Here is a 15,459-nt window from a genome sequence, read left to right as displayed (position 1 = left end):
TCTATGGTTTTTCTCTGGGTCTTTGTAAGGTCTCTTAGGGATCTGTTAAATGCATTTTATTTATGTGTAGTGTCACGAAACTTATAATAAAATTAAGTGCTTTGATTTGCGTGCCAAGATGGCACGTGGGGTAATTATGTGTGAGTTTATTGATTATGTGATTTATATGATTATATGGTTGAGCATGCACGATTATGTGTATTAAATGTGTTTAAAGAGCCGCTTTTGTTAAAAAATGGCATTTTTGTAATTTTGATCGTTGAGGGTATATATGTAATTTTATATGCTATGTGCTTGTGACCCCATTATTATGTGGATATATTTGCGACTTTCTACATGAGTGGATCATTTCAAGCAGTTTTAGCAGAAAGTCACAACGGGAATAAATACCCGGCTCGGGTCGAGCCTAGGGGTATTTTGGGAATTTTGACATTTTGGGAATATTGTTAAAGTAAAATTAATTGGTGGAATAATTATGTTTGGTGGGTATTAGTTAATAAATTGGAGATTAATTGTGTAATTAGAGTTTTAAGCGAAATGAACAAATTGCCCTTGATGTTAATTAAATAATTAAGCAAAAAAGGAGGGGCAAAATGATCATTTGACCTTGTAATTAGAGGAAATTGGTTAAGTGCTGAAACATTTTCCCCTTGCACGTTCTACTTCTCTCCCTTTCTTTCTAGTATTTTCTCCTCTTCTTCTTCACCAAAGTTCATCCAAAGCCAAGATCAAGCTTTTTCTTGATTTTTGAGGATTGCTAGAGGGAAATTGAGCTTCAAGGAAGAAGTTTAGCAGCTGCTAGGACATGGTATTGCCATAGAGAATTCGAATTTCCAACAAGTATGTATGAATTTCTCTTTCCTTATTGTTATTCAATGTTGTTCTTGGTGAAATTTGGGGCTTTACTTTAATTTTTGAAAATTAATGGTTCTAGGTTGTTTGGTTATGTTTGTTGATGATAGAAACTTACGTAATCGAATTGTAGCTTCCATTCCATTGATTTACTTGAATTTGAGTTGAAATTTTTGGATTGGGGAAAATGGGTTTAGAACCCTAAACTCCCAATTGGTGTTTATAGCTGGGGATTTAGTTTTTATTTGGTGTCTTGATGTTACATGTTACATGTATAGCTGGTTTGGAGTTGAATTTTTGCACAAATATACTGAGAGTTGAGTTTTGGGTCGAATTGGGATTGAGAAATCATAGGGAAAACCCATATTTTTTGGTTTAATCACAGTGGCGTCGCGGCGCATATACGGGCTTGGGCGTAATATTTTTCCCTGCTCGTGCACGGCGTCAATGCATTTTTCAGGATACAATTTTTCTAGGTTTTGGGAATTAGGCTCGGGGGACAATTCCATTACCCGATTTGATGGAATTGGAGATCTGGAGAGCTAGAGTTTAGTCTTGGAACCCGTTATCAGACATAGCTTTTAAGAAGCGTACCATTTATGTTGTGATTAGGGTTTCCGCAAGACTCAGAAAAAGTATCACGCTCAGGGTCGTTTCGTTTTCTACACAGGACTCGAGGTAAGAAAACTAACACACGCACTGGGTTTAGGGCATTGGCCCTAACTTTTGAACGCGGTTATAACCATGTACTAGTTTTGATTTTTGTTATATGTTCTTGCTATGTGATTGTATCTGTTGTCATATATTTGTTTATGAAAGATCGACATGGGCTGTATTCAGCGATGATCATGCAGAATGTAGGCCGTGATGGCAGGGCCACTATAGGGGTGCAGTTCGCACTCACCCGGCATAGGGCGTGTAAATGATTTAGGGGTTGATATTCAATTATAAATTATAATGATTGATTAGTTTTAGTCCTTTTTTATAAGTTAATTTCTTTGTTTTGTTGAGCTTATGGTTCATTTGTGTATTGAAATAATAAATACAATACATACATAGTGATTATGCACATATTTTATTGGACACTTATATCATACAATATTTGTTTTTTTAAAAAAAATTTAAATCAAAATAGTTTTAAGATTTAACTCACCAATCACATATTCTATATCAGTTATATTTTTATATTTTCTACCAATTACTGATTCAATTTTTTAAAACTAAAAAATAATTTACATACAGTGAACCAATCACATTTTTAGAAACATATTTTCAGACACTAAATTCAAATTTTCATTTCAGAATCATACTTTTTAAAAAGGACAAAATGTTATTTTCCTCCCCGAACTATAACACTTGTAGACTTTTGCCCTCCGAATTTTGTTGCTTGGCAAAAATACCCCTCGAATTATAGCATCTGTAGACTTTTGCTCATTTCGTCCAAAATAATAACAGGTTGCTGACGTAGCAGTTAAAAAAATATATTTAAATAATTAATTGATTTTAAATAAAAATAAATAAAAATCATTTTAAAAATAAAAAATTAATTTTTAAATTTATGAAATTATATAAAATCCTATAAAATAAAAAATCAATAAACATAATTTTTTTAATCCAAATATAATTGTAAGAAAAATAAAATCAATATTTCTAAACTAAATTAACATCTTTAAACTAAATTAAAATAAAAACTCAACCAAATCTATATTTCCAACATAGATAATCAAACACATTTAGAAAACAATCCAACAAAAAAATTAAAGATTTTAATTTAATTTAGTTCAAAGTATAATATAGTTTAGAAATATTTATATAACTATTTATTTTCATACAATACATACATTGATATATATTATGATTTAAATTTACGTTTTTCTTTTATTAATATGTATATATTTATTGTGTTGTTTTTGTTTTTCGTTACAAATAATTCTAGATGTTGTCCGTATTTTCTACAAACGACAACGTGGTCTAAATGAATTGTGTACCATTCTCGAAAGCTAGAACCTAATATGTGGGTGTCATTCCTATCATTGCCAGAAGACATGCCTGGTTGATTATCAATGAGAGCCACCTCTCGAGAACTTAGGCAGGGAATGGTCTTCTAGAGCTTCTCAAGCCATGATCAACTTATCAAAATCCCAAGAACCCTTCCTTCGGGGAAGGAGAACACTTTTGCCAAGTGTCAACCAGAGAGACACTCAGGACCACAGACATCTGCATGACACCTCTAGTGGCTGCAGAGATCGTGTTCTCGATTCCGTACAAGCAGCAAAGAGGATGTCCCACGACGCCGCCTCGATTCCGTACAAGCAGCAAAGAGGATGTCCCACGACGCCGCCTGACATGGAAAATGTGTAGCTATTACCTTAACAAGTACCAAAAAGCACATTTCCCAATAAAGCAGCGAGCTTGACATCCTCATATTGTGCCTGCCAAATATCTAATGGGGCCCACAAACCTATTTTATGGGAATGAAATCTTCATTTATATATAATTAATCCTATTATGGGAACATTATTGTAATTGACTCTCATTAATTAACTTAATCCCTTCAGGTGCTTATAAATAGGGCTAGAGTATCACTTGAAAAATGATCCCAACTTTCAGTGTATGCAAAGACACTGTCTGAATTCTTAGAGAACTTGAGCTTTGAAAGTTCTTCATTTTCAATACAATTGACTCGTGGACTAGGGCTAATTAATAACCTAAACCACATAAAATTTGGTGCTTGATTTCTTCATTCTTTAAGGTTTACATTTTATTTATACATAAATCAATCTTTGTTGAGGTCCCCAGCCCTTGTCACCGCCCCCAAGAAATTAAGCAAGTCTAAAATGGGGACGGGAACTTAAATAGGGGGCGATGATGATGACGGGGAAGTATTTCATGCCCAATTTCAATTCCTTACAACAAGCACCATTATTCAACAAACTAAAAACAAATAACAACAATACCAAAAAACAAACAAACATGAGCCAAATAAATAGACAAAGCAACAACAACTAACACCATTGATGACCAATGCTAACCTCTGGTAGAACAAAGGAGTGATCGGAAGCACCCACCAAGTCTAAAGACACAGCCAAAAAACACCATGCCAAGGGAAGCACCAACTTCAATACCATAGACACAGAGCCTCTTGGCCAAAGCACAACTAGCACGCGGCACTGTGCCATACAATATTACATTCTTAATATGACTAAATGGTTATTATCTTTTAAATTGATAAACTATGTTTAGTAATTTTAAACATGTGTATAAAATCAAGAAACATAATGAAATAAAATAAAATAATCATTTTCATAAGAGCTGTATAATCTGACCAAGCTAGGACATGATTGGTTGTAAGTGAAAATTGTTAGGAAACTTTTTGTTGGAATAATGCTATAAGGCACTTTATTTAAGTAAGGTGCTTAACGACATTTTAAGCATGATTTAAAATTAGATTCTACTTATTATAATTTAATAAATGTTACTTGATATCCTAAATTAATAAAATAAAAAAGTGCAAATTAGATTGTATAACAATATACAAAATAAAAAGTTGTATTTGTAATTGTTTAAAGGTCTAAGTTAGTATTTTTTTTCTTTCTAAATGAGAGACCTAAAATAGTATAAGCTCATTTTTATATCATTAAATACATACCCTAAATTATAATTAAAATATCAATTATATTTTTTCTTCTACTTTTAATTTACAATATAAAATCTCTAAAAATATCAAAATTTACTACAAATATGTTAAGCAAAACAAATAGTTTATTTTTGGAAAAAAAAAAGAAGAAGAGAAAGTTATATGATAATCAATACAAATGAGAGTAATTTAGTCAATATATATTTAAAATTGGATAAAAGTTTAATTAAACTAGTTATGTAGCTGTTTATGAAGAACTTAATAATCAAGTGTGTATTTATCAAAAGTTTCCCAAAAAAAAGTGCCCGTCTCGTTTTGTTGTCATATTTCATTTATTGGGCTTTTTTATTATTGGGCCATTGAGAGGCAAAACAATACCAAGGTCGGTGGGTAGCAAAGATGAAGCCCAATAAGAAGCCCATAAAAAAGTAGTTATATACTTATTATATTCACTTTTCTTTTAGTTGTCAGCACCCAGCTCTTTTGCTTGCCTCCAGTCACGAATTAGGGCATTTGAGCTTTCTTTTCCTTATACTGCTATTCCTATACATACATATATATACAAACTAACTGCACCATCTTACTCCTACCAACTCCGGCCGAACCCTTTTTCTTTCTCTGATCTTATTCTTCTTCCGCTCAGTTGCACCATCGCAAGGTTCGTCTATGTTCTATTTTATTTTTACTATTCTCTATCTATGTATTTGTATGTGTGTATACTCGTATAGAATTTGTTGCGAACTAACTATGCTATTGAATAATTGAGTTATCGCTGATAAACAATGATAGTGTTAGGTTTTGATTGTATTATGTATATATTTTTTGTGAAGTTGGATCTTTTTGTTTTGATTAGTAATTTCATGGTTGGATGTGGTCGAGTAGCTTTATCCGGATGTGGTAACGCATCAATGAGCTTAAAGAAAACCAAGAAAGTATAAAATTAATTAATTTTTAGGGCTGATTCTTTAACAATATTTATCAGATATGCTTTTTCGGCTGATTTGAGTCGTTTTGTGTGGTACACAGTATGCTGATTGCTTCACCTATGGGTTTTTGTTTTGTATCTGTCTTCCCACTTTTGCTAGTTTTTTTTTTTTTTGGTTGTATATGCAGGGTTTAATGATTTTTTTTAAAGTTTACAATGGTCATTCTATACATATATATTATGAATTTAAAATATAGTCTTTTTTGTTGTTGGTAAGTGTCTTTATTTATTATATATTTAATTTAATATAAGTGGTTTGAGTGTAGAGTAATTGCAATAATGATGAATTGCATAGGAGTTTTCAGATTAGGTCAGCCTGATCTTTAATTTGGTGAAATTATATCCCGGTTAATGATCCTATGAATTGGACTGGTGGCTTTACCAGTGTTACTTATTTTATTTATTAGGTTTCTATCCCAAATCCGAAATTCCTATAATCTGGTCAATGTGGTGACACCTTTTGGTGTATTTCTGCTGCCACAATCCCATGCCTTGTGTGTTTTTGTACAATGCTATCTGTGTGGCTGTATATTCTTAAACGTGCCGCCATATTACAATATTTTTATAAAATTTTGATTTGTAATGATTTGTTTATATTTCCTGTGCAGAGTTCTTTTCTTATTGAATTGTGCTTTGTTGGTGCATTTTGGAGAGGACCTGCTACACGTTCTTGACTAAGAGGGTACTGAAATTTTTGCAACTATAATGGAAGTCCGATCAAACTTGCGGCGTATTTTATACTCACAAGAGCTTGTAGATGGAAAACCAATTCAAGTTTCTTCAAATTGCCTTCCTATCCAGGCGTCCAAGTATGAACCAGCTGGGCATTCCTTCCATCACGTGGCTCTTAAACTTCGTGGTCATGTGGAAAAAGTTGTGGATGATGGAGATAAGAAAGTGGCTGATGAAAAGGAACAAACTTCCCTGCCATCTGATTCTTACAGCAGCAAAGGTAAAAAGAAATCTGGTGCTGAAGACAGTCAACAAGATCATTATGCATTGTTGGGTTTGGCCAATTTAAGATACCTTGCCACCGAGGATCAGATAAAAAAAAGCTACCGTGAGACTGCCTTGAAGTATCACCCTGACAAGCAGGCTGCTCTTCTTCTTGCTGAGGAAACTGAAGCTGCCAAACAAGCAAAGAAGGATGAGATTGAGAGCCACTTCAAGTCTATCCAAGAAGCTTATGAAGTTTTGATTGATCCTGTGAAAAGAAGAATTTATGATTCCACAGATGAGTTTGATGATGAGATTCCAACAGACTGTGCCCCACAGGACTTCTTCAAGGTGTTTGGTCCAGCTTTCATGCGTAATGGGCGGTGGTCTGTTAATCAACCGATCCCATCTTTTGGTGATGACAAGACCCCAATAAATGAAGTGGATAGTTTCTACAACTTTTGGTACACCTTTAAAAGCTGGAGAGAGTTTCCACATGCTGATGAGTTTGATCTTGAGCAAGCTGAGTCTCGTGATCACAAGAGATGGATGGAGAGGCAGAATGCAAAACTGTCAGAAAAGGCTAGAAAGGAAGAAACTGCAAGGATTCGTACTCTTGTTGACAATGCCTATAAAAAAGACCCCAGGATCCAGAGGAGGAAGGAAGAGGAGAAAGCTGAGAAACAGAGGAAAAAGGAGGCCAAATATCTAGCAAAGAAATTGCAGGAGGAAGAAGCAGTGAGGGCTGCTGAAGAAGAGAAGCGTCGAAAAGAAGAGGAAGACAAACGAGCTGCTGAAGTAGCTTTACAGCAGCGGAAGGTGAAAGAAAAAGAGAAGAAACTCTTGCGCAAAGAACGGGCTCGACTTCGCACACTCTCAGGATCTGTTGTAACACAGAAATCATTCAGTATCTCTGCAGATGATGTAGAAAGTCTTTGTATGTCACTTAACACGGAGCAGCTGAGGAATTTATGTGAAAAGATGGAGGGGAAAGGACCATTGGAGATGGCAGAAGTTCTTAGAGATGCACTTGGATATAGTAGCAATTTGGAGACTAGAAAAGAAGACCAGAAGAAAGCTGAAACGCAGAATGGTTCTGTGGATACTAATGGAACTACTCCAGGAACTATTCCATTTAGCAGCTCTGAGAAGAAAGAAAAACCTTGGGGCAGAGAAGAGATTGAGCTCTTGAGAAAAGGAGTGCAGAAATTCCCCAAAGGAACATCTCGGAGGTGGGAAGTTATTTCTGATTACATTGGCACTGGGAGAACCGTAGAAGAGATTCTGAAGGCAACCAAAACAGTGCTCCTACAGAAGCCTGATTCTGCCAAAGCTTTTGATTCATTTCTGGAAAAGAGGAAGCCTGCACCATCAATTGCGTCGCCACTTACAACAAGGGAGGAAGCAGGAGTATCAATCCCACAGGCGACGGAAAATGGTACTGCACCGACAGAAGCTCCACAAGATTTACCAAACGGTGGTGCAAATACCCAGAGTCCTAATGATTCCAGTGCTGTAAATGGTGTAACATCTAGTTCAGATCAAGACGTGTGGTCTGCAGTGCAAGAAAGAGCTCTGGTTCAAGCTCTGAAAACCTTCCCGAAGGACGCAAACCAGCGATGGGAGAGAGTTGCTGCTTCAGTTCCAGGGAAGACTGTGAATCAATGCAAGAAGAAGTTTGCTGTAATGAAGGATCGCTTCAGAAGCAAGAAAACTGCTGCCTAGTTAGTTAGTTTTTCGGCTGCAAGAAAAGGCTCGAAAGTAATTTTGTCATCGGGTATTCTAATATTATTTCAAATTCTTTCAAGTTAGGGGATTGTTCAGGCTACAATATGTTCCCCCTAGCTCGAGGGTTCTTCTTGACTCCGGTTACTGCCATCCGGATTTTGATGTAATGCCTTGCCGGTTTTACAGCTAATTTGGAAGAGGGAGATTTTATTTATTTGGTATTGTTTCTTCACTATGCTTTATACTTTTTACAGTAATATTAGATTAATTGCATTGTACTGAGATATGATGGTCATTGTTCGTTATGAAATGAGAGACCTTGTTGAAATCAAATTGATGCTTACTGGCCTAGGCAGAGTTGCTCTTCATTTTGTAATCCATGTCTGATTTTATTGATGAGCATTTATTATGGAGCTATCTCATATATATGTACACGAGTGGGTTTTCTTTCTAAAATATCCCAAAATACAACTCATACATAACTTCAACAAAGACTAATAGTAAAATTCTCATACATGAAAATTCCAGTACAATTAGCATTTTATTACGATATGAGAGAAAGCAATCAAAAGACTAGCCAAGCCAGCCCTTTACTTCTTACACGTGGTAACGTTTTAAATGATAAGAATAGCAGTCTTTCTTCGTTTTCTCTCCTATATTATTCTCATTGATTTTTCATAGTTTCTGTCCAGCCAAGAAACGGCTGTATAGATCCAATGCCTCTCGTGGCTTGTATTCAGGAACAGTATGTCCAGATCCCTGAAACCATTTAACAATCGAAAAGAACTTTAAAATTCAACACTGGTAAAAGGAATGGAAAAACAGAATCTGTATTATCATAGTTGTGGTTTCAAGTATGGACCTTTACGGTTGCAAAGATGAGGTCATTTGCGTAACCCTGGGTATATCTGCAACCTCAATGAGAAAGATAATCACTTTAGATTCATGGGTTTTCCGTTGTTGATAAATTTGTTCATAAATCAACTTAATTATATATATATATTTTATATATATAAAAAAAAGATGTACCCAGCGATTTGTTCATTGGAGAGCCAAGGCCTCCATTCATCCACAACCTCATAACCCACTGATCTTGTCCAAGCTTCACTCCCAGTGTATGGGACACACATATCATGATCGCCACTGCCAGACAAATTCGATCAGTTTACATAAAAGATAGCAAATCCATAATAAGTTTACATCAGATAGCAAATCCATAGTACTAGTACCAAGCAAGCACAAACTGTGAAAAGGCTCTAGTTTAAAATAGACATTAGGCTTGGAATAGTACCTGAAGATAAGTGCTCGGTATCCCCTAGAGGTGAGGTTTTTGTGGAACGGAATCATGCTTCCAGCATCATGGTCAAATGAGATTTTGTTTGTACACAATTCCCAGCTACCCACCAAGTTCTCCTGCTTGTCCAACAATGGTTAGTACTGATTTCAATGCCTGAACAGTTTTAAGATTCTGATATAGGCGATTATCCAGTAGAAAAATCAAATTACCTGTGCTACATGAAGTGCTTCTCTGACTGTTTTGTTGTTCAACCATGTCGTTGCAATCTCATCACTCTGTAGGAGTCAAATTAAGGGAGCATATTACGAAGTTGAATTCCAACACAAAGAAGCAGGAAAGGACTGGAAAATATCATCTATTATGTACTTCAGATGAAAACTAGAGAATGAGGACATATGGCAGAACAAAACTCATATTTTTTTTTCAGAAACATAACTGATCAACAGTTTTAGAAAGGACATTTTCATGCCATTGGTTTTTAGTTGGGACGCAAATACAAGTGAAAAGAGAGGAATGAAACATTGTAGTATGAGACTGGAGCATGATTTCTCTCGGCCTATTCAGAGATCTATTATTGAAGCAACTCACAGTGCATGGAACATTGCCGCTATTAAGAAGCTCAGGCCAAGTTGGGACTCTTCCTTCTCTAACAGGAGCTCTAAGGGGCCACGCACGACCAAACATCCTCGTTCTTACAGCAAGAGGCCTTTCAGTCTCACCTAACTGTCTGAAGCTGGATGGCAGTTTAGATTTAGTAGCTGTAACCTCTCTTAATTCTGGTTCGTGATAACATGGTTCAAGAATGTCGTATATGTTCAATCCATCTATGTCCTGAAATTAATTTGAATCTTTGAAGAAAAATTCGACAAATGACATATTTTCCAAAAGTTTATGTACATGGGAATAGTTTTATGTTACCTCATCAACTTTTGAAAGCTTGCTGTCACAACTATCATTGAGAGGATTATAAAAGTTCCCTTTACACTCGGTTGTTACCTCCTGTAATAAGCAGCATGGTTTGTTTATCACAAGATTTGGGGTGAAAAAATCCCAAGAAAGAGAGCAAGAGTTTTGAGATACATGTACTTATTTCATTAATTATTGTGATGTCAGCTATAGAATGCTCAATATCAAATGAATAACCCACCTGAAACAGGTCATCTGATATCAGTCCCATTCCATGGACAAATGGAACCAAAGCATTACCATCAAACACTTCATCAGTTACTCCATTTCCCACCAGATAACCCTGTGCCAAGTGAATTTAGGTTAAGACAATGTATGTGAATAAGTTTAACTTAGTCAATCTGAAGAAGCATATACCTTTAAGTTAATCTTGGGTGTTGCACCAGCATCAAGTCCTGTAACAAATCCAAATCCACATCCAAAGTCAGAGTTCTAGCTTTGATGTGAAATCAAAGAAAAAAACTTTTGTTGTTAGTATTTTTAACTAAAATACCTTTCACTACTTCAAAAGCAAGAGTAGGCACATAAACTCCAGCATATGACTCTCCAGCAATGAAGAAAGGATTTTTTTGGTACTCCGGATAGAGTTCAAACCACTGGTTGCAACATAAGAATTTACTGATATGAATTAGTATTTTTGGCAATTCATCTCATTAGCCAATTTTTTAAAGTAATTTCGTACCTTGAGAAGAAATATGTGGCTATCCAATGCAGTCTTTTTATCACCAGTTATATAGTCGCTACTGTTTTTTGAGTAAGATAACCCAACACCAGCAGGAGAATCCAAATATATAATATTGGAAACCTGAAAGTGACAAAAAAAGTGCAAATAGTGTGATGTTTCAACTACATTAAACTCGAGACTTACACAATCAGTAGTATAAAAACTTGCTCTTGATACATAAATTAACATTAAATTTCAAAAAGTCTTAAACCTTTGACCAGCTGTATGGATTAAGGTGCAGTTGGGGAAGGCTTCCATCGGATTTTGCTGCCTCAAAATTAAATGGACCTGCAAAATATATAATAACCACTTGTAAAACAAACAAATCTGATCAAAATACTGCATTTTTAAGTCTTTGCAGCAAAACCCAGTTGGTAAAAAAAACAGAAATTGATATGAAAAGGTCACTTATGAATTATCCAATTGATATATACCATGTTCATAAACGAAGCCATCAAAGCTGGAGCACCCTGGTCCACCATTAAGCCAAAGAACCACAGGATCCTCCGATGGCTTTCTCTCTGATTCAACGAAATAGTAGAACAGATTCTTCTCATGGTCTTGGTCAATGGTCACATACCTTCAACAGATCCCAACACAAAAAGAAAAGAAAAAAAAGATCAGAAGGTGTTAACATCAAAAACTGAAGAAAACCCAGTAATTGAAAAAGGTATAATTTTTCAAAAGTACAGAAGAAATAAGAACAATGAATGCAATAGAAACAATACCCAGAATAGTGTTTAGAAGGAAGAGTGCCTGAAAAGCCAGGAACTTGACTGATTAGAGCGTTTTCAGGAGCTGAATGTGTTAGTCCAAGTCTCATACTAAGACAACTTAAAGATAATAACAGCGCAAGACTGATCTTTGTAACCATGGCTGCTTCCTCTCTTTCGAAATTTAGTGACTCCAATATGTTAGGAACTTTGGAAACAAACCAGTAGATACTATGTAGGAAAATAAATTCTATTAATAGTTCTTAAGAAGAAACTGTTAACATAATTTAATCAACGAAAGTGTTTGCTTTTATAGTAAAAAAAAAGACTCATCTCCACTTTTTGCGTATATGAATTAGCCTTTCAAGCCAAGATAAACTGAAAGAGTGGGAGATATCACAAAAGCAAAAATGAACCGGCCTGATCTTGAAGTGCCATAAAGCAACAGGCTTGTCATTCAAGATGTTAGAAGGTCCAATAGTGACATGCCACGTGTAAAGTCAGGTCTTTAAAAAGATGACTGTGCTGGCTGTGACTGTGAGTCAGTCACTTGCAGAGAGGGGTCTATAGAGTGAAGTGAATATATTTTTGGGATTTAGTAAAATGATGGGTTCTTTGTGCAAGTTGGTTTTGGCTTCTATTTCATCTCATTTTTCTCGTCTACAGGGAGAGAGAGAGAGAGAGAGTATCAGTTAATGATGCCGTTTCTATCATCTAATTCTAGAATTAGTAACCTTTGCGTAACAGAAGAATAAGAATGAGAATTATGTGTTGTGGTGTGTGACAGTTTCTTGGTATATTAGAAAAAGATCCAATAGTAACTGTTAAGCGTATGAGTTTAGTAACCGTTTTCATGATCATTTTATCCCAATTTGACTTTTTGCTCAAGAAAAATACAAGTGGTAGCTTAGCTTTACGGGAAAGCAGAATGGTAGCTTAGATATGAATAGAAACTTACACCAAATTATAAAGAGACATAAACTTATTATTAGTGGTAGAATTAATGTATCACTTTACTAATAAGGGACCGTTACGACGTGTGTTTGAATTAGTACTAGACTCGCTAAATGAGTTATTTTGACTAAACCATGTGATTAAGTAACTAATAGTTTAGGTATTAAAATTTTTGGTCAAGTAATAAACATTTCCATTAAAAAAAAATTTAGTCTTTACATGAGATCCCAAAATAAAAATTTGAAAATTGTTTACAACACAGAGATTACAAAATAAGCCGACATAAGCGGCAAAACAGGGTCCAACCATAGTTTCCCTGCGATATCTCGACTGTAACGCCCTAAACTCTAGGGACCGTTACGGTGTGCATTTTAAACAGTGTTAAATTCGCTAATCGAGTCATTTGGGCATAATCGTGTAAATAAGTATGATTAGTGGTTTAGAGATTAAAAATTTCAGATATGACGTTTCAGTAAAACGTTTACCATATACATTGGGATCTCAAAAATATAATTTAAAGGTTTATTACAACAAAATATTTACAACCAGCCGACCTAAGCGGCAAAAGATGATTTAACCCTAGTTCCTCTTTAAACCCTTGGCCGTGGCAGTCGAGCAGCCGCATATGTACACATCGTCACCTAAGCTCTCCAACTCAAGGATGGTCCAGCTTTCTTTTGCCTTTACATGCATCACATAGCACCCGTGAGCCGAAGCCCAGCAAGAAAACTCAATATGCTCATGAACAGTAATAACATGTCATCAAATCATAATGTGCATGCCTAGCAATAATAGGCTTAATCACGCATGCAAATAAGTTCAAATAAATGTTTGTTGAGTCCTGCACTCTGAGTAGATGATTAATAAGTCCCTCGCTCTGAGGTAGATGACTAGTAAGTCTATCTCGATTAGAAGACTAGTAAGTCTATCTCGGTCAGATGACTAGTAAGTCTATCTCGGTCAGATGACTAGTAAGTCTATCTCGGTCAGATGACTAATAAATCTATCTCGGAGGTCCCATACCCTCCTAGCCATGTGACGTGTAGGTCACCTTAGCCGCTTGCCTCTGGCTCTAAATAACTAGCCTTTAGACTAGACAAGCGCTTTTAGTTTTCATCGAACTTGAGGTCGGTCCGGCATTAATGCTCATGATGAGTCATTCAATGTAGATGTCGATTATATCTAATCTTTTGTTGGTTCTGCGTTCATGACGCTTATGCCGCTCCTGACTCATAGGTTAGTAACATACGACCAGTACTCAAAACTACTGTCGAACTTGACTAGTAAGTCACAGCTTCACAGCTAGTTCTGACACAATTGTTGATTCTGACTGGTAAGTCAGTGCCATTCACAAGTAAGCAAAGCTACCAGGCATATATCATATGTCAAATATTCGAATGTAGGGCATTCAGCATGCTTACTTAACAATTGCTAGCATTATTAGGATCATGCACAAACACAGAGACTCAAGCTCTGATAAATCTCATATTCAACATTCATGGCATGCCCTAACCATATGTTTCTCGTGCATCACATACTGGGTGCAGTTTTCTTACCTTTGGTCTGTAATGACCCAACTACTCTAGACTTTTAGACCATTAATGAAACTATGCATACAAATCCTTAATAAAGCTTACATTACGAAAATACCATAATTTTATTAGGTAACTTGTAAAAATAAGAATTTCTTACAAAAAATATCAAGAAGGATATGGGATCCCATTGTCTTAAAAACAAAACATAATTTAAAATAAAGGAGTTACATAGAAAGTGCGGAAAAATTACACATAAACCCATAAATAAAAGACTACATCCTCGAAATCGAACTCTCGACTCCTTGAATCCATTCACCATCGATACACAATCTCCAAGCATCCACGAACCTTACCGCCACTAATAGCTATTTTCTTGCACATTTAAACAAAAAGGAATGAGCCTAATGCCCAGCAAGGAAAATCTAACACATACTTCATATACATAAATTTCATAATAAACATAAAGACATAACATAACACTTATTACATACACATACTATAATGGCCATTATTGCTTGGGGTCCCATAGACTAAACAAGTCATATGCCCATGAGATTAGTGGGGTCCTACTAGCTAAGTAGGTCATATGCCCATAATCTATTTGGGGTCTTGTTAGTCATATGGGTCATATGCCCAAGCCTACAAACATACATATTCATAACATATTTTATAATCATATTTCATAACATAAGATAACATAAGCATAAAACATATAGATTTTATCCTATTTTCCTTACCAAAGTTACCGGGATGTGAGGACAGAGTTGGGACTTTTGGAACACTCCTAAAACCATGTATTAACAGGGTGAGTAGATTGAAGAAAAAGTAATGAAAAGAATGGAAGGAATGGAATGACTAAACCTTTGAGAAACATACTTACCAAAAACTTATGAGCAAGTTCTTAGATTTCCTAACCAAAATAAGAATGAGGTTAGAAGACTGAGTAGAAGACTATGAGAAAGAAAATAACATAAAACCAATGAACTAGAGTGTGGAAATACCTTGAAGACTTGTAGACCAATCTAAACCTCGAACCGAAATACTATAGAACCTTACTTCCCAAAGTGTTTGATAAGCTTATGATGATCAAGCTTATGATTCCCCAACCCAGGTGTTTACACTCTCACACTCA

General features: G+C 35.5%; 2 protein-coding genes across 2 annotated transcripts; one reads left to right on the top strand and one right to left on the bottom strand.

The window, feature by feature from the left end:
• Nucleotides 1-4,940: 4,940 nt before the first annotated feature.
• Nucleotides 4,941-8,547, top strand: LOC133785962 (uncharacterized). Its single transcript, XM_062225175.1, has 2 exons — nt 4,941-5,147; nt 6,083-8,547. Exon 2 carries the CDS (start codon nt 6,180-6,182, stop codon nt 8,133-8,135), a length of 1,956 nt encoding a protein of 651 aa, XP_062081159.1. The 5' UTR covers nt 4,941-5,147; nt 6,083-6,179; the 3' UTR covers nt 8,136-8,547.
• A 74-nt stretch (nt 8,548-8,621) lies between these two features.
• Nucleotides 8,622-12,213, bottom strand: LOC133785970 (serine carboxypeptidase 1-like). The gene is made up of 14 exons (XM_062225183.1): nt 11,854-12,213; nt 11,560-11,705; nt 11,337-11,413; nt 11,084-11,206; nt 10,895-10,997; nt 10,759-10,796; nt 10,583-10,684; nt 10,354-10,434; nt 10,024-10,266; nt 9,645-9,710; nt 9,430-9,551; nt 9,168-9,281; nt 9,001-9,046; nt 8,622-8,897 (listed from the first exon to the last, which is right to left on the bottom strand). Exons 1-14 carry the CDS (start codon nt 11,997-11,999, stop codon nt 8,814-8,816), a joined length of 1,491 nt encoding a protein of 496 aa, XP_062081167.1. The 5' UTR covers nt 12,000-12,213; the 3' UTR covers nt 8,622-8,813.
• Between the last annotated feature and the right edge of the window lie 3,246 nt (nt 12,214-15,459).

The sequence above is a fragment of the Humulus lupulus genome, chromosome 1 (assembly GCF_963169125.1).
Source record: "Humulus lupulus chromosome 1, drHumLupu1.1, whole genome shotgun sequence".
Classification (NCBI taxonomy): Eukaryota; Viridiplantae; Streptophyta; class Magnoliopsida; order Rosales; family Cannabaceae; genus Humulus; species Humulus lupulus.
This window is presented reverse-complemented; position numbering and strand designations above follow the sequence as displayed.

What these genes read in the sequence shown, in the direction of transcription:
- LOC133785962 (XM_062225175.1), top strand. Translation starts at nt 6,180, where the DNA reads ATGGAAGTCCGATCAAACTTGCGGCGTATTTTATACTCACAAGAGCTT.
- LOC133785970 (XM_062225183.1), bottom strand. Translation starts at nt 11,999, where the DNA reads ATGGTTACAAAGATCAGTCTTGCGCTGTTATTATCTTTAAGTTGTCTT. An exon ending in AGCTTTCAAAAGTTGATGAG is followed by an intron (nt 10,267 to 10,353) that starts GTAACATAAAAC and finishes AATTAATTTCAG; the next exon opens with GACATAGATGGATTGAACAT. An exon ending in TCATCTTTGCAACCGTAAAG is followed by an intron (nt 8,898 to 9,000) that starts GTCCATACTTGA and finishes AAATGGTTTCAG; the next exon opens with GGATCTGGACATACTGTTCC.